Source organism: Schistocerca cancellata, chromosome 4, assembly GCF_023864275.1.
Source record: "Schistocerca cancellata isolate TAMUIC-IGC-003103 chromosome 4, iqSchCanc2.1, whole genome shotgun sequence".
NCBI classification, from domain to species: domain Eukaryota; kingdom Metazoa; phylum Arthropoda; class Insecta; order Orthoptera; family Acrididae; genus Schistocerca; species Schistocerca cancellata.
The window spans coordinates 367562115-367588897 of record NC_064629.1 but is presented as its reverse complement, the minus strand read 5'-3'; the positions used below and the strand labels follow the sequence as shown (position 1 = coordinate 367588897).

The 26783-nt window shown below is 40.9% G+C and overlaps 1 protein-coding gene across 1 annotated transcript in view; it reads right to left on the bottom strand.

Annotated features, from left to right (window-relative positions):
• The window catches only part of LOC126183357 (importin-9), a 148799-nt gene that overhangs the window by 41456 nt on the left and 80560 nt on the right, over nt 1-26783 (bottom strand). Inside the window, exons 9-12 of the mRNA XM_049925268.1 lie at nt 25712-25961; nt 25257-25404; nt 6635-6794; nt 1576-1654 (exon numbers count right to left, since the gene is read on the bottom strand). Of these exons, the coding sequence (XP_049781225.1) occupies nt 1576-1654; nt 6635-6794; nt 25257-25404; nt 25712-25961 (637 nt within the window). The remainder of the gene's footprint in view (nt 1-1575; nt 1655-6634; nt 6795-25256; nt 25405-25711; nt 25962-26783) is intronic.

Below are 26783 nucleotides of genomic sequence, written 5' to 3'. Positions count from 1 at the left end.
ACAGCTGTAGACATGTTTTCCTGTTACCACATTTTCATGTTGTGAAAATAATATTGTTAATATTTGTGACTTATGCTACTTTTGCATGTAAATGATTTTAGTGTAATTTTTTAAGTTCTGACCTTTAATTACAAGTGATCGCTACATGATATCAAATTGTTGGATTTTTCTAAGCCAGCTTTGTAAATTCTTGGCAACAATGAAGAAGTGACAAATACCTAAACTAATCGTGAAAATAGTATGACAGGTTTATTATGTAATGGTCTTATTTTCACAATATACAGCATAACAAAAACAATGTTATGTCAGAGTCCCCAGGGTGGATCATCTTTCATATCACCACTTCCAGTGTGTCCAACTACAACAACACGGAAATATCAAAAATGGACTAAGACTAGAATTGGTTTCATTACGATGTTGCTCAGAATTTTGCAACAGCTGTAAGCACAAGAGGAAGAATGGCATCATAATCTACCACCACCACCACCACCACCACCACCACCACCACCACCACCAATAATAATAATAATAATAATAATAATAATAATATCATTCCTTAGCAGTTTGAATATGGGAGAGAAGTTATGCAAATCAGCACAGATTTACAATACATTGCTTGTGTGAAACTCAGCTTACCCTTTTCTCACACAATATCCTGTGAACCACAGATGCAGGACAACAGGCAGATTTCATAGCCCTTGATTTCCCGAAAGCATTTGACACAGTGCCCCATGGAAGCCTCTTTAAGGGCACAGGGCACGGATTAGGTTCCCTGATACGTGAATGGCCTGAAGACTTCTCACATGGTAAAACCCAGTATGTTGTTCTCACAGGAAGTGTTCATTGGATACAAGGTTATTGTTAGAAGTGCCCAGGGAAGTGTGATAGGACCGCTAGTTCTCAATATACATATAATAGCGAACCCAGCAATGCTTCACAATTGCTAAATATGTATGGGAATTGGATATAAATCCGTATCTCCTCCTCCGCCCCTCTCTGAGCTTCGCCTTGTTCCCTTCTATTTTCTAATCTCCTCCTCCCTCTCCATCTCCATCTCTTTCATCCATTCCAATCCCTCCCCCCCCCCCCCCCCTCCGTCCCCTGCCCTTGAGCCTTGTATGTTGCTGTTGCAAACAAAACCTTGAAATCACCTGTGTCCAGCCAAATGTTTATTAGAGTAACGCGTAAAATTCTGAAGTAAACCAGTCGAGAACTTTGATATGTTTGCTAATGTGGTTTTCTCTTTATATAGTAAATACATATTTATACAGCAGATACATTAAAACATATGTAAACTAAATGTCTGTCTGAATGTTTCTAAGACTATGATGTAAAAACTAAGTTATCACACATGGTCTCCCCCCCTTACACACACACAAACACACACACACACAAAAACACAAAGGAAAAACTACATGACAATTTTTGTTAGTGTGCATATTGAATCTGTTAAACGACTTCATACTGTTTTTAACAGTTTTTTTTATGACTCAGTTTACATGTAAATATTCTCAGGTGTAACTACATGATTATTTTAAATACAGTAAATAATATACATTGAACTACTGTACTCACCAGAATTGTATTTCAGGAAAACTGCTATAGCCAGTGAAATAATTTTTCCACAACATGACACAGTAAACACTGGATCAATCTGCAAAATTACAACTGATTAAGTTAATATTCTCTACCTACATCTAATATGTATGTATCTATGGATAACTGAGTCCTTAAATTTCAAACAGCAGATTAGAGTAACTTGTAGCATTTGGCTACTCTAATGTAACTATTCATTAAAACAGTATATTATACCTGAAGACAATATGGATGAAATTCCACAACATGAACAAAAATGTATGCCTTTCAATAAAAATCTTATTTCTTCTATGACAAAAGAAAACACAAACACTGTGACACCATTTACACTGGTGCACTGACTTGCAGGAAGGAGCTAGCTATCACTGGACAATTGTCAATGGCTTGGTGCAATCATTCAAATACAAGGAAGAAGAGCTGTTGTGACTAAATGGGCAATTAGTTTCATTCTGTCATCTGATATTTCACTGACACCCAACAGAACAGCAAATAACACAATGTGTGACTATCTTCACATAACAAACCTCTAGGTATTATGACAATTACCCCACTGTCCACTAGGTCATCAATTAACAGAACAGTGATACTGTATTTAGCACAAAAAATGTGACTTGTGGACCTATATAGTGCTGCAAGAAGGGAATGTCTTATTTGACCAAAAGTTTTTCATATGTGAGAAACAATTTCATGTAACTTCTACATGAGTTTCAACTTTTATTCTATTGGTTTCTGGAGAAATCATCTTAAAGACTTGCCAACTGACAAGCAGACATGTTGGGTTGGGACATATGACAGTAACTTCCTACCCTATCTTCGCAGCCATTTGTGCAGTGCAATTAAGGATAACAGCTGGGGAATGGCATTCACCTACATAGCACCACACACTCTTTGATCAGGGCACTTCATATTTCAGAAAGATGGTAATTTGTTTTCAAAGGAACACTACTACCTATATCAAAATGCTTATTATAGCTGGAGGCATGAATTTTTTGATATTAGTAAAAGCATATGCTGGCCGCTTTTATGTCAAATTTCCTACTGATTTTATGAAGCAGTTTTTCATTTGGCCTTACAAAGCTGAGTAAACCCAAATCCAGACCTTTCCACCACAGAAAAGATGACACCACCAGGACCCCATTGTTAGTAGCCAGTATTGCTAACCCTTAGATCATGAAGGCAGCCTACTGCGGAAAATTTTTGGGGCAGACAGTACAACAGCATACCATCACTCTTTAAAGTGTCATGTGCTTTATAGGTTGTGTTCTCTTATGCTGACATCAAATGTCGTCGTCTTGTGGTGTCTATGACCTAAAAAACACACACACACACACACACACACACACACACACACTATATAAATAAATTTATGAAAGCCTATAATTCAACACCTTTCAAAATGACAAAAAACAATAGGTTATTAAGAAATGTTTGCCAATGGTACATGATACATGAGGTTCAGACTGTATTCTAACCGTAATTATGTACTTATTAAATGGCCATACAAGAGGGCTGTATAACACCAGTAAGTACTAATAATACATGTATTCTTGTTTACATGTCACTAATCTGCATTTCTTGCAAATTGCATATCATCTGTACACTGTTTTCACAATGGTGCTATTTTCACTAAACCATATACTGCATCTAACTTCCAACACAGGTCTTATCAGCATACACAATAAACTGGTCACCCTCAGGATACAACACACTAACAGTACGAGACTCAACCTCTTTTTGTGCTGATTCCATACAGTCAATTGGCACCACACATATTTCACAGACATTACTTGCAGAAGCAGTGCACAGTCACATGGCAGCACTGATAAAAGTTTTATATCACATACAGGGCTCCAAAGCAACCAATGTAATCTTTCACTGAAGTGACTAATAATTTGTCCAGTGAACATATGTTTCACTCCTCTTCAATGCAAATGACATTGTTTATCTCCTAAATAAATCTAGAGACTGCCATTCCAACAAGAGATCATGAGAGACAATCTTTGTTGAGAACAAATTTAAAATATTTTAAAAGCAGTTTAGCAGCACACAAACTATGCTATGGGAGAACAAAATGTATACATACAGCACCAAGACAAACTTCTAGGTAGCCTCTCCATCACCCAAAGATAGTTGGGTATTTGACTTAGTTTTTGCAGCAGCTTAACTGATGTTTGGTTTGTTGCCTTTCAGTACCTCCAGACACTAAAGTCTGTGAGCCATTTACATTTAAACTACTAAGCACTTTAGCCAAACAAGTCTGAAAGCATTCCAATACAGTAAGCCTCATTATGTTTCACTTGACACTCCTTATGTTAAGACTGAAGCATTTTTTAACACTGGACTTCACACAATATGGCAAAACAGTCAATTTCAAGGATAAAAGAGTGGGAGAAATGTGGGGTGGGGTGTTTCTATGAATGACTTCCTTATCACATTCAGATTTTCAGTAACTTGAGGTAATAAAAGTGTGGCCTCTGAGGATCCAGTTGTTCTGTTCAACACCACAATGAATATGAAGCAGAGTTGCAGAAGAATGTACAGTACAAATGTAGTTCAGCAGCTATCTGTGTGCATCTGCCTCTCCAGTCCCTAGACATGAGAGACCATAAGAGCATTATTACACAAGCTTGCAGCACACCCACTCAATTTTTTTTTTTTCACATGGTTTTGTTTAATTGCGAACAATGCACCTCAAGTTGCAGAAAATCTTGCATCAAACAGGGTCCAAGCCACAGAGGATTTAACTTTGTCACCTGATACTTCACTGCTGAGGCACTGCACCACACTGACACACACGAGGACTTAACTAATGAACAATGACAAGACAACTATGTAATCTACTGAAACTTTAAGCTTTACAGTCATAGCACAGTGATACCTCTAGGTACAGTACAGCATTTTATAATACCCAAGTAAAGCCCACACAAAGGGCAACAAAGTCTCCTGAAAGATCTCTTCATTTAAAGCCACCAGGTTCTTCATCGGTACCATTTTTGATGAAGATACAAATGCCGCAGTTGCACAGAAGTTTCTCAACTGAGAGCAACAAAAACACTTGAGGGTCATGCTCGTGCGGAAATTTGAGGATGGAGGTATTCCAAACACTACATGCAGAAGATGTGGATAAATTCACTGTGCATATTAGTATTTCCCAAGTTTATGAGTCTGACAATGTGACAATCTTCAGTGAGGGAATTTATGTGCTTGTTCTCTTTACTGGTCAAGGGGACAACTACAACATACATCCACAAACCAGGACGAGGGAAATCAGCAGCAGAGTGATACTCTAGTAGTTCTTCCAATTTCAATCCCACATTTGCCCTTTTTGACCATGCCTGCACAGTATGTGACGTCACATACTCTTTTTTGGCCAAGAAACAGGGAAATTACTAAATCTTACAGAGCACAGCCACACCTCAAACTGCAAGGTGTTGAATTTGTTAAACCCTCAGTGTCTCAAGACGTAAAAGTACAGGCAGGAGCTGATGTTGGCACTGGGGAATTCAAATTGTGCAACTTTGGATGACCTCAGGTATGACCTTTTTTTAAAGTCTACAAATCTTTCAAACCTGAAAGGCTAACCACCAACATCAGACGCAGCAAGGTGGCATTATTGCGATCCTACCATGAAGTGCAATCTTGGTCGGGAAAGAAAAGGGATCCATGCCAGTAGGGCTGCAAGAGAAACTTCTCATGGTTCTTTCCCACGACGATGACAAAGGATGTGGTACCACGCACGCTACTCAAGATGGTTTCCAGTGCATGCAAAACAGGATGAACAGCAGTATGTGGATGTTGCAAATCTGAACTGAACTGCTCCTTGATTTGCAGACAGTGTTGTGGGTTATCTTGCGAGAATGTCCCAGAAATTCAGCTCAAAGAGGATGAGGAAGAGGAAGAGATTGAAGATGTGTTTGAGGATGAGGAAATTGGTGAAGGTACCACAGTGGATCCTGAAGGTCGGACGCTGGTCTGGAGCCTGCCACAGTGTCCCAAACAACTTCAATGGAATTTAAATTTGATAAAATTTATAATTTCCAATATTTAAATTGTGTTTTTATATTAGCATGCCATTTTATTTGTTCATTAGTATAGATTTTTATATTATTCATACGTAAATACATATTAGCCCTTACTATGTACTTCATTTTTATTTTAGCAACCCACTCTTACCAATTAATGGATTAAAACACACATAATGAAGAAAATTAGAAATATACAAATAGAATACACGAATGTGGTCATGAAAGAGTCATCTTCCCACTGGAAATTTTATTTCACTGAATAACTTATAAAAAAAGAATGACCAACCAACAAAATGGAATTACTTTAGCTTTCAAGTTTATGAGCACCTAATAGTGCCTGAAACGGGAAAAAACAGATGCTTTTGTAACATGAAATTTTATGCTGTGCAACTTCGGTAACCTCTTATTCTTCATTTGGACTAGCCTTTTTGTTTTACAGGTGTTTGAACAGACTTTTTAATGAAGATGGTAAAAATGAATGAAATTTGAAAACTGATTGTCACCAAATGGCTGCACCAATTCTGACATTTAAGGAGGTCATTTGATGCAAAATTTATGGCTCTTTCATTTTGGTAATAGCAAAATTTTCAATAGGATGCATAATTTCCAAGTAATAGGCGAAAACCTGGAAACTGCCAAAATTTATTTTTTCTTTATTTATCAACAAAAAGTTATCCTGAGGGTTTTGGAGGTCGAGAACTTGCATTCTAAATACTCTCCACTGCATGCACAGGATAAAAAATAAAATCATCAACCTCATTTTTGCAAGCAAAAAGTACCCCATTACTGGACTAAAAATCTATGACTACTGTTTATATGAAGAGAGACTATTCTCTCACAGCCCCTATCAAAACAGCAATGAGAGAAAAATATAAACAGTGTCCCCATATTCATTAACAATTTTTTAAAACACACAATAGGAAGTGTTACTTTTTACATTTACGAATATTTGGTAATTTGAAAGTGAAGAAGGTTTTTGAAACAGTTTTGGAATAATAATCCCATTAACTTACTGAGAGAACTGTTGAAATTGTTTCCAATACCAAACACAGGAATTCAGTTGTATACTGGTTCACCATTACCAAAAGCCCATCCATAACTGCAGGCAAGACTGCTTTAAGACAATTAATATTCTGAGAATTCTTCAGATGTGTGCAGAACCCGTATACTGCCCTGAAATGAAAAATTAGGGTAGTAATCAACTGAGTTTTTATTTTAAAATACTTAATGACATACGCCTAAATTAATACACAATAACTGCACACGATTAGAAGTCCACATTCAGGCCATACATACAGTCATCAAAACAATAGGCATGTCCAATTCACCAATAGTTAATATAGCAAGTGATCATCTTTCATTTGCCCCTTATGCAAAATGTATGTTGGCAACAGGAGGATTGTTCTGCAGCCAGCTTCAAATGCCAGTTCTCTAAATTCTCAATACTGTTACTTGAAAAGAACATCGATCACCTTCCCTATAGAGATCCTTGAGTTCCCGAAGCATCAAAGTAACACCTGCATGTTGTTTGAACAACCAGCAACAAATATGGCAGCCCATCTCTGAACTGCTTCAATGTCTTCCTTTAATCTGACCTGGTACAGATCCCGAACACACTAGCAGCACTCAAGAACAGGTTGCAGAATCATTCTAAATGTGGTCACCTTCACAGATGAACCACATTTTCATAAAATTCTTATAATAAACTGAAGTTGGCCATTCGCCCTCCCTACCACAAGCCTCACATGCTCTATCCATTTTGTATCACTTTGCAACATTACACCCAGATATTAAAATGACATCTGAATATTATGGGTTTGTTTTTCCTACTAATTCACAGTAACTTATAATTTTTTTTTTACATTTAGAGCTAGCTGCCATTTATCACACTACCTAGAAATTTTATCTAAGTTGTCTTGTATCCCCCTGCAGTCACTTAGCACCACAATCTTCCTGTATAGCAGAGCATGATCAGCAAACTGCTGCAGACTGCCACTCACCCTGTTCGTCAGATCATTTTTTGTATATGGAGAACAACAGTGATTCTACCCCACTTCCCTGGGGTACTCACGATGACCATCATCCTCATCATCCTCATCATCCTCATGAGGAGAATGCACTGGGTTCTATTACCTAAGCAGTCTTCGAGCCACTCACATATCTGGGAACCTATTCCGTATGCTTGTACTTTCATTAACAGTCTGCAGTGGGATACCGTGCCAAACACTTTTCTGAAATCTAGTAGTATGGAATCTGCCTGCTGCTCTTCATCCATGGTTCACAGTGGATCTTTTGAGATAAGGGCAAGCTGGGTTTCACATGGGCAATGCTTTCTAAAACCCTGCCGATTCTTGGATGTATGACTTTTGGTCTCTAGGAAATTTATTATATTCAAACTCTGAATATGCTCTAGAATTCTGCAGCCGACAGGTTCGTTCTTTTACCCTTCTTATATAAAGGAGTCATTGAGCCTTTATTCCAGTCACTTGGGACTTTGCACTGGGTGAGACATTCACAATAAATGCAAGCTAAGTAAGGGGCCAAAGCTGTGGGGCACTCTTCGTAAAACTGAACTGAGATTCCATCCAGACCTGGAGACTTCCGTTTTCAACTCCTTCAATTTTTTCTCTACGTCAGCTATGCTTCTTGTTATATTGTACATTTGGGACTGTGCGATGGTCAAATGACAATGTGTTTGTATAATTCTCCTGCATGACCAATTTTATAATACAGAATTTAGAACTTTGGTTTTCATTTTGCTATTTTCAAATGCCACACCAGACTTTTCAACGAGTGACTGGATGGAAGCCTTAGACCCACTTAGCAATTTTACAGAAGACCAGAATTTTCTCAGGTTCTTGGCCCGATCTTTTGCTACAGTATGACTGTGGTGGTAGTTGTATGCTTTGCACATAGATCTTTTCACAGATGCACAAATCTCTACCAACCTTCGCCTGTCTTCATTTGCATGTTCTTTTGTGAATCAATTGTACAAGAACCTTTGCTTCCTCAGCATTTTCTGGAACTATATACTAAGCCACATGCTAGGTTAGAGGGTCTCGGAAAACAAAAAGGTCTTCAGTCTCAAAGGATGCAGGTTGAACACAGGAAGAACATAGATCCAGGAGCCATTGGTGTAACAGTTGTAAACTGTCGTCGCTGTGTTGAGAAAGTACCAGAGCTTCAAATACTAATAGGAAGCACCAATTCTCAAATCGCTATAGGTACTGAAGGCTGGCTAAAGCCGGAGATAACTTTAGCCAAAATTTTTGCAAAGAATCACACTGTGTTCAGGAAGGATACACTAAACACAGTTGGTCGTGGCATGTTTGTTGCTATTAGAAGTAGTTTATCTTTTAACAAAACTGAAGTAGATAGTTCCTGCAAGTTAGTATGGGCTGAGGTCATTCTTAGCAAACAAAATAAAATAATTGGATCCTCCTGCCGAGCTCCCAAATCAAGATGATACAACTGGTGAAAGGTTCAATGAAAACCAGAGTTTAATTTCAAACACATACCCAACTCATACAATTATAATTAGTGGTGACTTTCAATTTACCCTTGATATATTGGTGAAAATACATGTTTAAATCTGGAGGTACACACAAGACAACATCCAAAATTGTTCTACACAGTCTCTGGAAATTATTTCAAGCAGTTAGTTCATGAGCCCACGTGAATAGTAAACGGTTGTGAAAATACACTTGACCTCTTAGAAACAAATAATTCTGAGGTAATAATGAGCATATAAAAAAATATATTAAAAAAATAAAAATAATAAAAATTCTGCTTGACACCTTCCTGAGAGACAATCTCCACTTGTTCCAAATTAACAATGCAAGTGTTGCCCAGGTGTGGCTTGAATGCAAAGAAATAGTATCGACAGCAATTGAGAGATTTATACCAAATAACTTAAATGACAGAGCTGATCCCCTTGGTACACAAAATGTGTCAGAACACTAGCAGAAACGAAAAAAGCATGTCAAATTTAAATGACTGCAAAATCTCCAAAACTGGTGCTCTTTCACAGAAGCTTGAAATTCAGTACGGACATCAGTGTGAGATACTTATAACAGCTTCCACAACGAAACTTTTTGAAACCTGGCAGAAAATACAAAGAGATTCTTATTGTATGTAAAGTATGACAATGGCAAGACCCAATCAATGCCTTCTCTACACAATAGCAATGGAAATACTATTGATGACAGTGCTGCTAAAGCACAGTTACTAAACACAGCTTTCCAAAATTCCTTCACCACAAAAGATAAAGTAAATATTCTAGAATTAGAACCAAGAACAGCTGACAACATGAATAACTTAGAAGCAGATACCCTCTGAGAAATGAAGCAACTTCAATCACTTAATGAAAGCAAGTCTTCTAGTCCAGACTGTATACCAAATAGGTTCCTTTCAGTGTACACTGATGCAATAACTCCATACTCATTATATACAATTGCTCACTAGACAAAAGATTCATACCCAAAGACTGAAAGTTGCACACATTACACCAATATTCAAGAAAGACAGTATGAGTAAGCCACTACATTACAGGCCCATATAATTAATGTCGATATTCAGCAGGATTTTGGAGCATATATTGTGTTCGAACATGATAAATTACCTTGAAGAGAACCATCTACTGACACACAGTCAACAATGATTTATAAACATTGTTGTTAAACGACTAGCTCTTTAGTCACGTGAAATGTTGGGTGCTACTGACATGGGATTTCAAATTAATTCAATCTTTCTAGATTTCCAGAGAGACCCTGTACCACGCAAGTTGTTTGTATTGAAACTGTGGGCTTATAAACTGAAGTGCCAAAGAAACTGGTACACCTGCCTAATAGCATGTAGGTCCCCCACACACAAGAGCCGCAACACGACATGGCACGAACTCTACTAATGCCTGCAGTAGCGCTGGAGGGGACTGACACCATGAATCCTGCAAGGCTGTCAATAAATGCATAAGAGTATGATGGGATGGAGATCTTTTCTGAACAGCGCATTGCAAGGCATCCAAGATATGCTCAATAATGTTCATGTCTGGGGAGTTTGGTGGCCAGAAGAGTGTTCCTGGAGTTACTCTGAAGCAATTCAGGATGTGTGGGGTGTCTGTCCTGCTGGAATTGCCCAAGTCCACTGAAATGAACAATGGACATGAATGGATGCAGGTGGTCGGACAGGTCACTTATGTACGTGTCATCTGTCATAGTCTGATCTAGATGTATCGGGGATCCCATATCACTTCAACTGCACATGCCCCACACCATTACAGAGCATCTACCAGCTTGAAGTAATATGTTTCCAGTCATCAACAGTTCAATGTCAGTGTTGACGGGCCCAGGTGAGGTGTCAAGCTTTGTGTCGTGCAGTCCTCAAGGGTACACGAGTGGGCCTTCGTCTCCGAAAGCCATGAAATGCTTGTATGGGTAAATCCCCACTTCACTGCTACCTCGGAGATGCTGTGTCCCATCACTCATGCGCTGACTACACCACCACATTTAAACTCGCGAATCTTGATAACCTGTAATTGTAGCAGCAGAAACCTAACAACTGTACCAGACACTTGTTGTCTTATGTATGTGTTGCTGACCGCAGCACTGTATTCTGCCTGTTTATATAACTATGTATTTGAATATTCTTGACTATACCAGTTTCTTTGGCATTTCAGTGTATAATAATATCTCAGTCATGTGACTGGATTTGTCATTTCCTCTCAGAGGTGTCACAGTGCGTAGTAATTGACGGACAGTCATCAAGTAGAACAGAAGTGGTGTCTGGCATTCCCCAAGGTGGAGTTTTAGGCCCTCTGTTGTTCCATATCTATATGAACAATTTAGGAGACACACTGAGCAGCTGTCTTAGTTTGGTTGCAGATGATGATATTTATTGTCTACTAAAGTCATAAGAAGATCAAAATTACAAGATCATTGAGAAAACATACAGTAAAATCCCACTTTTACACTTTTCAAGTGACTTTAAGAAAATGCTGTATGATGAAGGAAAATGTAAAATGTGGGAAATTATGTTTTAAGCTGTAGAAGTTACATATAGGATACCCCCTTGCACTTTACATATGATGTGTACATAACAGGCATCAAAAGACTTGTCGGGGACTTTATTACCTACTAAAGGTTTATTATCTAATAAAAATGGCTGATGTAAATGGAACTGGTAACTGTCTGGGAAGTAGGAACATTTGATCCAATTTCATGTCAATCTATGGTTTTGAAAGTCCGCAGCTGTCGTTCATTATTTAAATAATGAAATACCGCACTAGTTACATTTTTTCATGCTTAGCACGACACTTTTAGGATTTCTTTTTCTTGCTGTCACGTGCAAATACATACATTGTGTGGTGTCTGAATATGTGTTATTCTGCATCTCTTCCACTGTAGTCTTCTTTTTGAGGTTATTAGGTACTGTGCCTCGTCAGTTGTGTAGGAACATTTAAGGCAACTTTATTTATAAACAATATTTTTAGCAAGCTGGTAGCATCATAAATATAATTAATTTACAATCCACTTGTACACCTCTTTCTAATGCTGAGGACTTTTACTATAACAGTGTAATGCACCTGCCCTCTTTAAATTTCTGAGGGAGAGCAACTTTAACAACCAATTTTGGGGTTGTCAGAAGGTAACAAACACAACATACAGTAATCTGAATAGGACTGCATATCAATTCTGCATAGAACTGTTATCTGCAGTGATTCCAGTGTGTTTCCATTTCACTGTTCAGACAACATGGGCTCTGACTAGAGTTTCTACAGAATAGGGAATAAACCGAACAGACACTGCCAAGGACATCCTGCTTTCAAACTAAGGTAAGTACATGCACACACAACATATGTAATATCAGTCTTCCAGAAGCAGTAGGATGGACAGTTCACTACAAGTTCCATTATTTTGGCTCATGTTAGAATGCTGAACAGCTTTGGAAACAGGTACAACTCCACCAACCTAAGATGTAACTTCAAACTGAATGGAAGTTGAGAGACTGGCACCCTTAGTGGATTGGAGTAAGGGCACTACGATATGTAACACATTCATTTGCAGAATTTGGCAACTGAAGTTAATTTTTGACCAATTAAATTCATCTACAGATATTCTTTCTTTAGGAAAGTAATCTGAATGGTATAGTTCGAAAGTAAACCATTTGCCACAGTTGCCCTATTCGGTGTGTAAAATTACAACATTATGAACAGTAACTCATCACTAGCATTCTGTTACACAACAATGAAGCATGAAAACATTACAAGATGTGTAATGAATTGCTAGAAACACTTTAGAACATACAACTGTATCAACACATTCTTTGTGTGGTTATTTATATGCACTGCTCCATCTGTAGAATTAACTTAAGTCCTATTATCTTGTCAATTATACTTCCTGCTATACTGAAAAACCTTTTGGTATTAATGGCTTGTGGACTGTGTCACCGAGTTAGGTTTGACAAGTTCCCTTACTGGAAATACATCTACATCGTGCTCCACAAGCCACCTAACGGGGATGTGGTGGAGAGTACTTCTGATACCACTAACCTACCATGTTCCGCGCATAAGTGGCATGTCGGAATAATGATTGTCAGTAAGCCTATGTTTCTTGAATGTTCTTGTCATTTAGCAAGATGCACGAGGGAGTAAGTAATACGTCGTCGGATTCTTCCCAGGAAGTTCTCTTGAAATTTCAATAGTAGACTGTGATGCACAATGTGTCTCTTGTATTGTCTGTCAGAGTTTGTTGAACATCAATGCACTTCTGCCAACTAAATGATCCCATGACGAAACTTGCCACTCTTTCACTGGATCTTTTCTATCCCTTCTATCAGTCGTACCTGGTGAGGTTCCATACTGATGAGCAGTACTCAAGAACTGGTTGAACAAGTGTCTTGGTAAGACACTTCCTTTGTGGATGAGTTACATTTTCTTAAGATTCTTCCTATAAATGTCTGGCATCTGTTTTTCCTACTACTTAATTTACGTGGTAATTCCACAGAAGATCACTAGAGATAGTTTCTCCAAGATGTTTTACAGTAGATACTGTTCCCAGCCATTTTCCATCAATAATTTAGTTGTATAGTAGTGGATGTCTTTTCCTATGTATATGCAATATGTTAAATTTACTTTTGTCAAGGTTCAACTGCCAGTCCCTTCACCATTCATCAATCCTCTACAGGTCATTGTGCAAATCTGTACTGGGGTCATTGAGCAAATCTTTACTGTCTTCTGGCATTGCTACTTTCTTAGTGCTGCATCATATACTAACAGTTTAAGAGCTTCTTATGCTTTCTACTAGAGAATTTACATATCGTAAACAGTAACAAGCCTATCTTATTTGGTTGGGATACTCCAGAAATTACCTTTATATCTGTAAATTTTGTTCCGTTAAGAGCCACATATTGAGTTATTAAGAGCCACATATTGAGTTATTAAGAGCCACATATTGAGTTATTAAGAGCCACATATTGAGTTATTAAGAGCCACATATTGAGTTATTAAGAGCCACATATTGAGTTATTAAGAGCCACATATTGAGTTATTAAGAGCCACATATTGAGTTATTAAGAGCCACATATTGAGTTATTAAGAGCCACATATTGAGTTATTAAGAGCCACATATTGAGTTATTAAGAGCCACATATTGAGTTATTAAGAGCCACATATTGAGTTATTAAGAGCCACATATTGAGTTATTAAGAGCCACATATTGAGTTATTAAGAGCCACATATTGAGTTATTAAGAGCCACATATTGAGTTATTAAGAGCCACATATTGAGTTATTAAGAGCCACATATTGAGTTATTAAGAGCCACATATTGAGTTATTAAGAGCCACATATTGAGTTATTAAGAGCCACATATTGAGTTATTAAGAGCCACATATTGAGTTATTAAGAGCCACATATTGAGTTCTATCTGCAAGGAAGTCTTGAATCCAGTCACAAATCTGGTCCAATACTCAGTATGCTCTCATTCTTTTCAGTAATTGCTAGTGCAGGAGAGTGTTTAATGCCTTCATGAAGGCAAGGATCATGACATCAACTTTAGTGCTTTGCCTACAGCACTATGGATCACATGGACAAACAGAGCAAGCCAAGTTTCACAGGATTACTGCCTGTGGAATGTAAATGTATTTTTTATAGAGGAGATTTCCATTCTCCAAAAGTATCAATTCTTGGAGTGTGAAACATGTTCTACAATCTTACAGCAGGTTGACAAAACTATAGGCCTTTACGTGCATCACTCACAGCTCTTTTTGACAGTGGCAATGACCTGCACTTTTTTCTATTTGCTAGGTACCCTTCATTGCTCCACTACCATCTCAATGTCCATATGACTGATTGATTGTTTTGTTTTAGGGTGCAAAAAACAAGTGAAGTCATACACGCCCAAGTCAAAACTAAGTAAAACTTAGGAGACATCTAAAGAAGGCACATGGAAAAAGGGCTAAAGAACACCATAAAAAATGGAGATCCAAAACTAAAAATTAAATGGCCTTCACCATATTGCTTCAGTGGATAAAAAGTAAAATGCAGGCTACAGCCCATGTGTCATTTGCTAAAATATCTCAAATCAGATGGCAAACCCAAGATGGAACGCAAATTATTTAAAAAAAGGGCATTCCAGCAGGTAGTGGCAGACAGTCAAAATTTAGGCACAATGCATACAAAGTGGTGGGGCAGCGTGTCGGGTTCCTTTCAGAGTAGGCAGACAATACCACCTTTCTTAGCAATCATACAACCGCTCACTTGACGAGAGGTCTGTTCCTAAAGACTGGAAAAGTAGCACAGGTCACACCAATATTCTAGAAAGTAAATAGGAGTAACCTATTGAATTACACACATATATCACTGACCTCAATTTGCAGCAGGATTTTAAGCGTTTACTGTACTCTAACATTATGAATCACCTTGAAGAAAATGACTAATTGATACATAACCAACACGGATTCAGAAAATATCGTTTTTGTGCAATACAGCTAGCTCTTTATTCCCATGAAGTAATGAGTGCTGTCGACAAAGGATCTCTGAGCGATTCCATATTCCTAGATTTCCAGAAGGCTTTTGATCCTGTTCCTCACAAGCGACTATTAATGAAATTGCGTGCATGTGGAGTATCGTCTCAGTTGTGTCACTGGATTCACGATTTCCTCTCTGAGAGGTCAGTTCGTAGTGATAGATGGTAAATCGAGTAGAACAGAAGTGATATCTGGTGCTCTGCAAGGTAGTGTCATAGGCCCTCTGCTGTTCCTGATTTACATAAATGATCTAGCCAATAATCTGAGTGGCCCCCTTATATTGTTTGCAGATGATACAGTAATTTACCGTCTAGTAAAATCAGACGATCAATTCCAATTACAAAATGATCTCGAGAGAATTTCTGTATGGTGCGAAAAGTGGCAATTAGAAATAAACAAAAGTGCGAGGTCATCCACATGGGTACTAAAAGAAATCCAATAAATTTTGGATATACAATAAATCGCACAAATCTAAGAGCTGTCAATTCAACTAAATACCAAGGAATTACAATTACGAGCAACTTAAGTTGGAAAGACCACATATATAATATTGTGGGGAAGGTGAAACAAAGACTGCACTTTGTTGGCAGAACACTTAGATGTGACAAACCCATTAAAGAGACAGCCTACATTACACTTTTCCGTCCTCTGCTGGAATATTGCTGCACGGTATGGGATCCTTACCAGGTAGGATTGACGGAGGACATAAAAAAGGTGCATAGAAGGGCAGCTCGTTTTGTGTTATCGCACAATAGGGGTGAGAGAGTCACTGATATGATATGCGAGTTGGGGTGGTAGTCACTGAAATAAAGGCGGTTTTATTTGCGGCGAGAGCTATTTACGAAATTTCAATCACCAACTTTCTCTGCCGAATGTGTAACCCACCTACGTAGGGAGAAATAATGATCATAAGAGAAATCGGAGCGCGGACAGAAAGATTTAGGTGATCCTTTTTCCCACGCGCCATTCGAGAGTGGAATGGTAGAGTGCCAGGCACTCACGTGTGAATTGCAGAGTAACCCTGTAGATGTAGATCTGCTGCACTAACGGATGAGCAGTGTACAGCGCACAGATACTTTGGAGGGCACTGACAGTCTGAGCAAATCACACAACTGGGAAGACTGTCACCGGATGTACTCCATGGCCTAATACAAGGCAAAAAGCTCGGCTGTGAATACTGAGGAGTGGGCCAGGAACTGATATCAAAAGACACAGGTGCCAATGATGAATGCACACCCGACTCCACTGTCAGTCCGAGAGCCATCAGTGTATACAAAGGTACTATCGGGTAAGGAATGCTGTTCAACATGGCAGCCGTGAATGTAAGCAAAGCCAATGCGACCATCGAGCCGTCTGTGTAAACAACTTCAGAGCCCCGGAACACGTCAACAATCGAGAGGAAGTGACAGCGAAGAGCTGCTGGGTTAACAGAGTCCTTAGGGTCATGTGAAAGGTCCAGGCAAAGCTACGGAAAAGGCGTACACCATGGAGGCATACGTGAACGGACTGCAAGTAGAGGTGGCAAAGGGAAGGACTCCAGTTCGGAGACAATGGCCTGCAAACAAACTGCAATCGTTAGCCCTGACCTGGGCCGCTGATGTGGGAAATGTACTGCCGCAGGTGGGAAAAGGAGACTGTAATTCGAATGCTCAGGAGAACAACGAATGTGTCTTGCATAACTAGTGAACAGTTGTGCACGTCTGACCTGCAATGGAGGGACCCCAGCCTCCCCAAGTACACTAGTCACTGGACTCATCCTCAAAGCTCCTGTCTCTAGTCTAACCCCGCAGTGGTGCACAGGGTCGAGTAAATGCAACACAGAGCACTGCCCAACCATAAACCACACTCATATAGTCAATTTGGGATTGGACAAGGGCTCTGTAGAACCGCAGCAGCACAGAGCAATCTGCACCCCAATTGGTGTCGCTCAGGCAACAGAGGGCATTGAAGTGCTGTCAGCACTTCTGCTTAAGCTGATGAAGATGAGGAAGCCAAGTCAATTGTGCATCGAAAACCAATCCTAAGAATCAATATGTCTCCACTACAGTGAGTGGATCGTCACGAGAAAGTTATGGGTCCGGATGAATGGTACGAAGCCAACAGAAGTGGATGACACACAACTCTGCGGCTGAAGATTGGAAGCCATGTGCTAGAGCCCATGACAGCACCTTGTGGATGGCTTACTGTAGGCGATGCTCAGCAACACCAGTACTGGAGCAGCAGTACGAAATTAAGAAGTCGTCCGCATATAGAGAAGGTGAGACAGAGGGCATGACAGCTGCTGCTAGACCATTAATGGCCACTAAAAATAGACACACACACACTCAGTACAAAGCTCTACAGGACTCCATTCTCATGGATATGGATGGAACTATGGAAGGCATCGCCTCTGACACGGAGAGTACGGAGCGACAGGAAGTTTTGGATTTTAATCAGGAGCGGGCTTCAGAGAGCCCACTTATACAATGTGGCAAGGATATGATGTCACCAGGTTGTGTCGTATGCTTTATGTAAGTAAAAAAGACGGTAACCACGTGTTGCTGCCTGTAAAACGCTGTTCGGATGGCAGACTCAAGTGACAAGAATATCAGTGGTGAGCGACCCTGGCAGAAGCCGCCCTGAAATGGAGCCAGTAGGCCATGTGACTCCAACACCCAACCCAACCGCCGACATACCATACATTCCAGCAGCTTTCAAAGAATGTTGGTAAGGCTGATGGGCTGATAGCTATCCACATGAAGTGGGTTTTAACAGGTTTGAGCACTGGAAAGATGGTGCTCTCCCACCACTGCGATGCGAAGATGCAATCGTGCCAGATTTGGTTAAAGATGAGAAGATGTCACTTGTAGTCAGATGAGAGATGTTTAATCATCTGGCTGTGGATCCGATCAGGCCCAGGAGCTGTGTCAGGGCAATATGCAAGGGCACTGAGGAGCTCCCATTCTGTAAATGGGGCATTATAGGATTCACTGTGGCATGTAGTGAATGAGAGGACATTCCCTTCCAGCCGCCGTTTGAGAGTGCCAAAGGCTGGGGGTTAATTCTCCAACGCAGAGGCTCGAGCAAAGTGCTCAGCTAAGTGCTCGGCAATTGCGTTTCCGTCGGTAGATAACACGCCATTTATGTTAACACCGGGAACAGCTTTTGGGGTCTGGTACCTGAAAAGATGTTTGATCTTTGTCCAGACTTGGGAACGTGACATATTGCACCCCATGGTAGACATGTATCTCTCTCAACACTCCTGCTTCTGTTGTTGGCGAACATTGGCATGGAGCCATTTAAAGGCTATTACATGCTCTACGGAAGGGTGCCACTTGTGTCGCTGCAGAGCTAGCTGATGCTCTAATTGCCTCAGCAACTTCGGCAACCAGCAAGGGACTTCCTTACGCCTTGGGCGCCCTAAAGAGCGAGGGAATGTGATTCCTGCTGCAGAAACAATTGTCACCCGCTCAACCACCACATTGACGTTACCGTGTGGGGGAGATTCAACAGTGACTGCAGAGGTTGAAGTTTCCCAGTCCGACTTGTTTAAAGCCCATATGGGCAGGCGTCCATTGGCCTAATGCCGGGGCAGTGACCAGAAGATGGGGAAGTGGTCACTACCACACAGGTCGTCATGTGCTCTCCTGTGGATAGATGGGAGAAGTCCTGGGCTGCAAACTGATAACTCAATGGCCGAGCAACTACCATGAGCCACACAGAGATGTGTCACAGCCCCAGTAAGTAACAGGCAGAGGTCGAATTGTGACAGTAAAGTTTCGACATTTCTGCCTCTAAGCATGGTACCACTTCACAAGGGACTATGGGCATTAAAATCTCCCAGATGTAGGAAAGGTTTAGGGAGTTGATCAATCAGTGCAGCTAATACATTCAGGGGTACTGCACCCTCTGAAGGAAGATATACATTGCAGACAGGTATTTCCTGCATCTTCCTTATTCTGAGAGCCACACCTTTGAGAGGGGTTTGAAGTGGCACAGGTTCACTACAGACCGAACTTAGAACATAAACACAAACTCCACTGACACTTTATTATAGTCTTTACGGTTCCTGTAATATCCCTTGTAACCGCATAGGGCACGTGTCCGCATTGCCGGGAACCTCGTTTCCTGGAGGGCAATGCAGACAGCAGGTGTAATGCTTGACAGTTGCTGTAGCTCAGCCAGGTAGTGGAAAAAACCACTGCAATTCCACTGGAGGATGACAATGTCCTGAGACTGGGAAGGCATGGAACATTCAGTGAGGCAGTTCACACCTCAGGGTCACCTGCTGCTACCAACTTATTGCCTGAGCAGGCTATATCCATTGTGTCCACGGGTCTGGCAAGATCTAGGTCCTGAACAGATACCAGAGCTTGTAGGTGCCACCACAACTTCTTTGGTCTTAGCAGTCTTCTTTTTCGATTTCTCTCTCTCTTCTCCTTGGGTTTCCCTGACTGGGAGGACTTCACTGGCTCAGCCTCCAGGACTGAGGATGAGTGTGAAGCCCTACAACCAGCTGCTGAAGACGACTTACGCTTCTCCGTCTAAGAAGTGGGGGACGGACGTCCCCGATGGTTTGGGGGGGGGGGGGGGGGGAGGGTGTTGCTCCCGAAGTAGGTGGTGCAGAAGCAACAGGGAGAGAAATGCCCCCCCCCAATCAAGGGGGCAGGTGTAGTAGTCTTCTGGCTCTGAGAGGTGACTGGGGTTGGCAGAACTGATGGTGCCAGAACTGTTGTAGTGGCAGCGTAATAAAATGTCCTATGTACTTTATGTATGGGTTCAAATTTTCTCTTAGCCTCAGTGTAGGTCAGTCAGTTCAGGGTCTTTTACTACATGATTTTCTTTTCTTTCTGGAGAATCCTGCAGCCTGGCAGGCAAGGTGAATGGTGGTCTCCACAGTTGACACAGATGAGAGGGGGGCACATGGAGTATTGGGATGTGATGGGCATCCACAATCTTTACTTGTGACGCTGGAAGTACAGCGGGAAGACTTCCAGTGCTTAAAGCACCGCATCGGGGTAGGGATATAGGGCTTGACGTCACAGTGGTAGACCATCAACTTTACCTCCTCAGGTAATGTCTCACCCTCTAAAGGTCAAGATGAAGGAACCAGTGGCGACATGATTATCCATCGGAACCCGGTGGACACAGCAGACGAAATGTACACCTCGCCACTCTAAATTGTCGCTCAGCTCATTGTCAGACTGCAAAAGAAGTTCCCTGTGAAATATGATACCCTGGACCATATTTTAGCTCTTCTGGGCCATGATGGTTACAGACACATCCCCCTGCTTGTCGCAAGCGAGTCATGTCCGTGACTGGGCAGAGGATGCTGTTTTGATCAAGACTGACCCAGATCTCATTTTGGACAAGCCCTCCACCTCCCCGAACTTGTCCTCTAAATGCTCAACATAAAACTGATGCTTCATTGTCATGAAAGATTCTGCACCAGCTCTCGAGCATACAAGGTACCAGGGCGAATAAGATCCGCTGCCATCCTTAGCCTGACGTTCCTCCCATGGTGTGGCCAGATGGGTAACGATTTGGGGTCATATTTTTGTGCATTGATTGAGCTCGTAAATGCTTAGAGACTGCTGGTGGTTCACCACCAGCAAGAGATGATGAAGCATACTTCATCGCATGTCATGCTCCCTGATGCCACCCACTCCAACCAGGGGCCCTCCCCACGAGTGCTACTCAGCTGCAGCAAAGGCCACTTTTCAGGATGGCCATCGCTGGAAGTCCCAATGCCCCAGGGAGATGAGCATCTGCCCCTTGGCATACGTGGCGAGTTAATAGCACAGGCATCATCAGCAGAGCGATCCCTGTGTGGTCAGGGGGGCTACAACCTACAGGGTACATGGTGGCACCACCACAACAGACTTGCTATCACACTGGATATCAGGTGCAAAGAAATCCATGGTCATTATCGACGCATATAGCGACACTGCATAGTGCATGGTGGAAAAAACACCCAGAAAGGTGTCCTTGCCCATGAGATGGAGAACGGGCAGGACTGGAATGCGATGACAAGAAAGTGGACTAAAGATCTCTATGCACGATGGACACGATGCACCATGTAAGACGTCTTTCCAAATTGGCTCACTCCTCAGGAAAATTTTGAAAAATGGAGGTCAAACGCTACAGAGGACCATCATATAAAGGTCGTGACGTGTGAAATTCCTTTTGGTAGCCTCTTACGTCAGGCAGCAATACCTCGGGCCTATTCTGACCCCTGGACCCACAGTGGGGGTGAATCCCGGTCTCAAGTTTTTATAGCATGACTCTTCCAATCTATGCCTGGCATGTTGAAGTCACCCCCTATTAAAACAGCATGACAAGGAAAATTATTAATGATGATCTATAAGTTCTCTCTCAAGCAACTATATAAGCCAACACAAAACAGCTTAAGAGGAAACATTATCTCTTCTGCAAACATCAGAAGTAATAAAACAGTTCCCAACCCAGAATAAATCAATTCCACTATTGCTGCTACAAATGGCAAGAATCTTCAACACACACTTTTGAAGCAAAAGTTGCATTTACAAAAATATTCATGCATTGGAACTAGAGTGAATTGTGAGAAGTACAAATCACTAGACGCTGATGCAAAACTGTTGTGTGTCAAGGAAAGTGCCTATTGTAATAAGAACAGACAACAGAAATATACACTCTTGATTTCAGCAATATAAGCTGCACATTTGAAAGTATTTCTTTATGATGAAATGGTAGCTTACAGCACTGAATCAGCGAGATTCAGCTGTTTCTTCACCAATTCTCTGTGTCCACTTACAATAAGCAGTCCGTACTAACAAAGCCCTGCAAAGAGAAAATAACTCTACTTGGCTCTTGAGTAATTTAGTAGACACTTATCTTAACAGTTAAATACACAGGTATAGTTTACTTTTCACCACATCATGCATTCTATGACCAGAGGTTGGCAGTAACAAGGGACTGTCCTGCCAATCCACTACTGGCTCATAGCCTCACCCTTTGCTGCACGCCCAAGTAGTGTCATCACCGAGCTGGCCTGAGAATATGCCACAATGACACCAGCAAATCTAATTGTGGCATTCACTCTTGAGCCTTTGCGGGTTTACTAGTTTGACACAGTAAGATTGTTTATGATGAATGTGCCTGTGTGACAGACTAGTGTCCAATACCATTTGCACTTGCATAAGAAAGCCAAGTAAACAATCTTTCTTACATATTTAGTGTGCTTCTAATTATTTTGCTATGTATCAGCACCCACTTATTACTAGGCATCTGGTCCTGGATGTACAACAACTGTCAATGAGACTACCCACAGGTATTCCAACTTTGGCCAGCACTTGCCTGTATTTTTTACTTTTCTGGTGTTAATTCAGTTTTTCAGCCACTCTGGACACTTTACATCGTAACTTTTGTGTTTAGTTACCATGGCTAGTTCTCCACAAGAACTGTTCATTACACAGATTGTTCAGTTTCAGACACAGCAGAGGCAGATTTTTGACGGAAATGACAAGACTGCTCACAGTGCAAGCTAACAAGTCACCTCCCGCAGCACAACTTGGAAATTTATGGTAAGGTCTTACAGGACCAAACTGCTGAGGTCATTGGTCCCTAAGCTTGCGCACTACTTAATCTAACTTAAACTTATGCAAAGGACAACACCCATGCCCATGCCAGAGAAAGGACTCTAACCTTTGACAGGGGGAGCCACACAGACCGTGACGACACCTTGGACCGCATGGCAACCCCATGCGGCCTCGCAGCACAGCCACAGCCACAGCCAGTAGCAGCACATCACATTGAAACTAAGAACAAGCAACCTTATTTTCTTGCAACAGTATGTGTCACTGTGCAGGCTTGCCAGCGAAATTTTCCCCACGTCCCACCCTCAAAGCATTCCTTGTGAGAATTACAAGCTGTGCTGCACAAATACTTTGATGAACAGATTTGGCATGGATTCTTTTGATTTGTTTGGTTTGCACATTCAAGACAATGTTCTCTCAGAACACTCTTGTGCCTATGGACAAGGTAGCTGAATTGTGTTGTGAATTTAGTGACTTTCAAGATGACCAAGGCAAATTTACTAACTTTGAGGTTCACATTACCATGAAAGACACACACACACACACACACACACACACACACACACACACACACACACACACACACACAACCGTCTTGCCAAGCATGGCCCATCCCTCACACTATCAGATCAGAACTCTTATCTTGGCAGAACATGTGATTTCCCCTGTAATAGCCAGCCAGTGGGCTTCACCTTAGTCATAATAAGGGAACCTTCAGGCAGGTTATGATTATGTGAAGATTTCAATGCAACAGTGTAAATCCATGGCTTGAGGACAAACTGTGTAGTTCATTTCATTTCCAAGACTGATCTTCATGATGCTTATTTGCAGCTTCCTTTGGATGAACAGCCCCAACAAGTTTTTGTTGTCAGCACCCATGTGGGGTTACTTTCTTTGAGGATGTTCTTCAGCAGTGCATCTGCAACTGCAATTTTTCCATATTATTCTTAAAGCCTTGAGCCAGACACTGAGCTCTAAAACAATGAAGGTGGCTGGCTATATGTGTGCTACTGTGAGTGGTCAACAACAGTGAAATTGCGAATAAGTAACAAGATGCTCAAATTCCACATCTCATAACAGAACATGGAAGTCTGAGGCTTGCTCACTCCGTAAAGCCGTACGAGTGACGATCTGTGAAAGATCTTATGACAGTACAATGCTGGTGCACATCTAACTGTTTTGGAGCACACTGTTCAGCACAAATTGTTCAACATGGGGCTCTGCAACAGATAGCCTGGGTGTTCCAACGATTACCCCACAAAATGGTCAATTACGACTACAGTGAGCATGGGATCAGATATCTGACTGAGTCATTGGAAACTTATCACCTCACTGGATGAGTCTTGTTTCTTGTTGCACCAGGTTAATGGTAGTGTTCAGACACTGTCATCCAAGTGAAAAGCTGCACCTCACCATAGACAGGCTAATGGGGCAGTTTTACGCTATTGGGGTATGTTCCCAAGTCTTCCATAGAACCTGCGGTAGCAAACAAAGGCACAATAACAGCTGTGGACACTACGAACATTATAGAGGACTACCTGAATGCCTTTACGCTTAAAGGCTTCCTCAACAGTGATGGCTTCTTCCAGGAAGACAACTGTGTGTCAAGGTCAAAATGGAGCAATAATGGATGGGGAGCATGATGGAGAACACATGATGATTTTACCACCAAATTCACCTGATTTGAACCCAATGACACACATCTACAAAGTATCTGGCACCAGCTCTGTGCGCTATAACAGTATCAATAACCAACATCGCCATATTTTGGAACCGGGTGACCACCAAAACCCGAAGAACTATGTTGTACCTGTATATTTAACGAAGAGGTGATATTTGCCAGCTGACTCACCCTCTGGCAGTGTCCAGCAATGTTATTTTTGCTGTGTTCAAGCAGGTACAATTAAAAAACTTGTAGTGGCATGCGATCACTGCAATGTTCAGAGTGTTAAGTGTCTTACACAGTTAACACTCAAGACATGTAATAATCACCTTTAGTATGTCAAGCATTAGACAGCTAGACATGACAAAGGACACAGCTACACATATTTATAACTTACCTGACAGCAGATATTCTTATTTGATGTGCCTGATTAGCCTGTAAACCATTGACAGTAGCTTGTAAGAACTGCTCAAGCAGAGTTGGTGACATCAATTTGGCATACGAACTTCCAACACACAGGCACCGCCCCAGCAGGTATGGAGAACCTAAAGAAATAAGCAGTCTTCATAAGACCATGGCATATGTGTCATCATAAATCAAGTGGTAACAAAAAATTTACTATTATACACAGTTGTGTTCAAAGAGGAATAGGTGCTACTGATGTACAGTTTTAATGAGGTTCTTTGATAGCCCTGAAAAAGGCACCAACTGTTTTATTGTGGTGGTGATAGAGAGTCTGATCAAGGTGAAAGGAGTATCTGGTGATGCTTTGTGAACATAGGCTATAACAGCAACTCCGACAAAACAGAAGTGCCAAGATTTTGAAATGTTAAACTATGTTAATGAACTTACCAGTTTGATTCATATCAGCAACGACGACGTTTTGTAAGAACCCACTGAAGTCAAAATGCAACTCTTCACCATGTTCCAGTTGCTCCATGACCGTTTCATGAGCTACTTCCAATGCACACATGCAAGCCTCATGGCTTTTCCACCAGCTGGAACTGTCCGTATTTCTTTCAGTCTCCAATGCTTGTAAATGTTTGGTCATAGCATGACTCAGTGCTCCAATACTTTTGGCTTCAAATTCTTCAAATATTGACTAGAAAATTGCAACAAGAAATATTAAACTCAAAGACTGCAACAAGAAATATTAAACTCAAAGACTGCAATAAAACAAAAGGAAAGGTATCAGTAGCTGATAGCTTGCATAACGGAAAGTAAACTACAGCAATGTTGAATTTGCATTTCACCCTACAACACAGGAAACTCTTATGTAAGTAGAACGCTGAATTCAAGCCATTTTCAAGTTTGCAATATTATGAGAAGGATAATTGCTACTCATCACATAGCATAGATACTGTGTTGTAGATAGGCACAACAAAAATACTGTCAGAAAGTGCAATTTTGGACAAAGACATCGTTGGTTGAAAGCTCACTTTCTGGCAGTCTTTTTGTTGTGTCTATTTGTGACTCAGCATCTCCACTATATGGTGAGTAGCAACTTTCTTTTTCGTCATACTGTTACATTCCATCCTGGATTTTCAATTGTTTCATTTACAGGTTTAATCAAAGGAGTAACAGCTACCCTATTACTAAAAAGGCAGCTTAAAAATGATAATCCAGTTATTCATTTACCATCACTTCTTACAAAAATTGTAATCCATGTCCTCAAGTAAGGGATGATACAAAATTTCATCTTTTGACTATGGGAGTCAATCTGAGTACACTAAAAAGAACTGCAATACATACTTTCTAACCACTGCATACACATTTAAACACTGGGAGTAGGAGATTTTTAAACACTCCCCAAAAAAATAATTTACTTAAAGATTGTGTAATTGTTTATCTTATACCCAGTTTAATTCTTGATTTATTCTTCGCCCTCTCTTCTCAAAATTCCCATCATGCATTTCTTCATTAC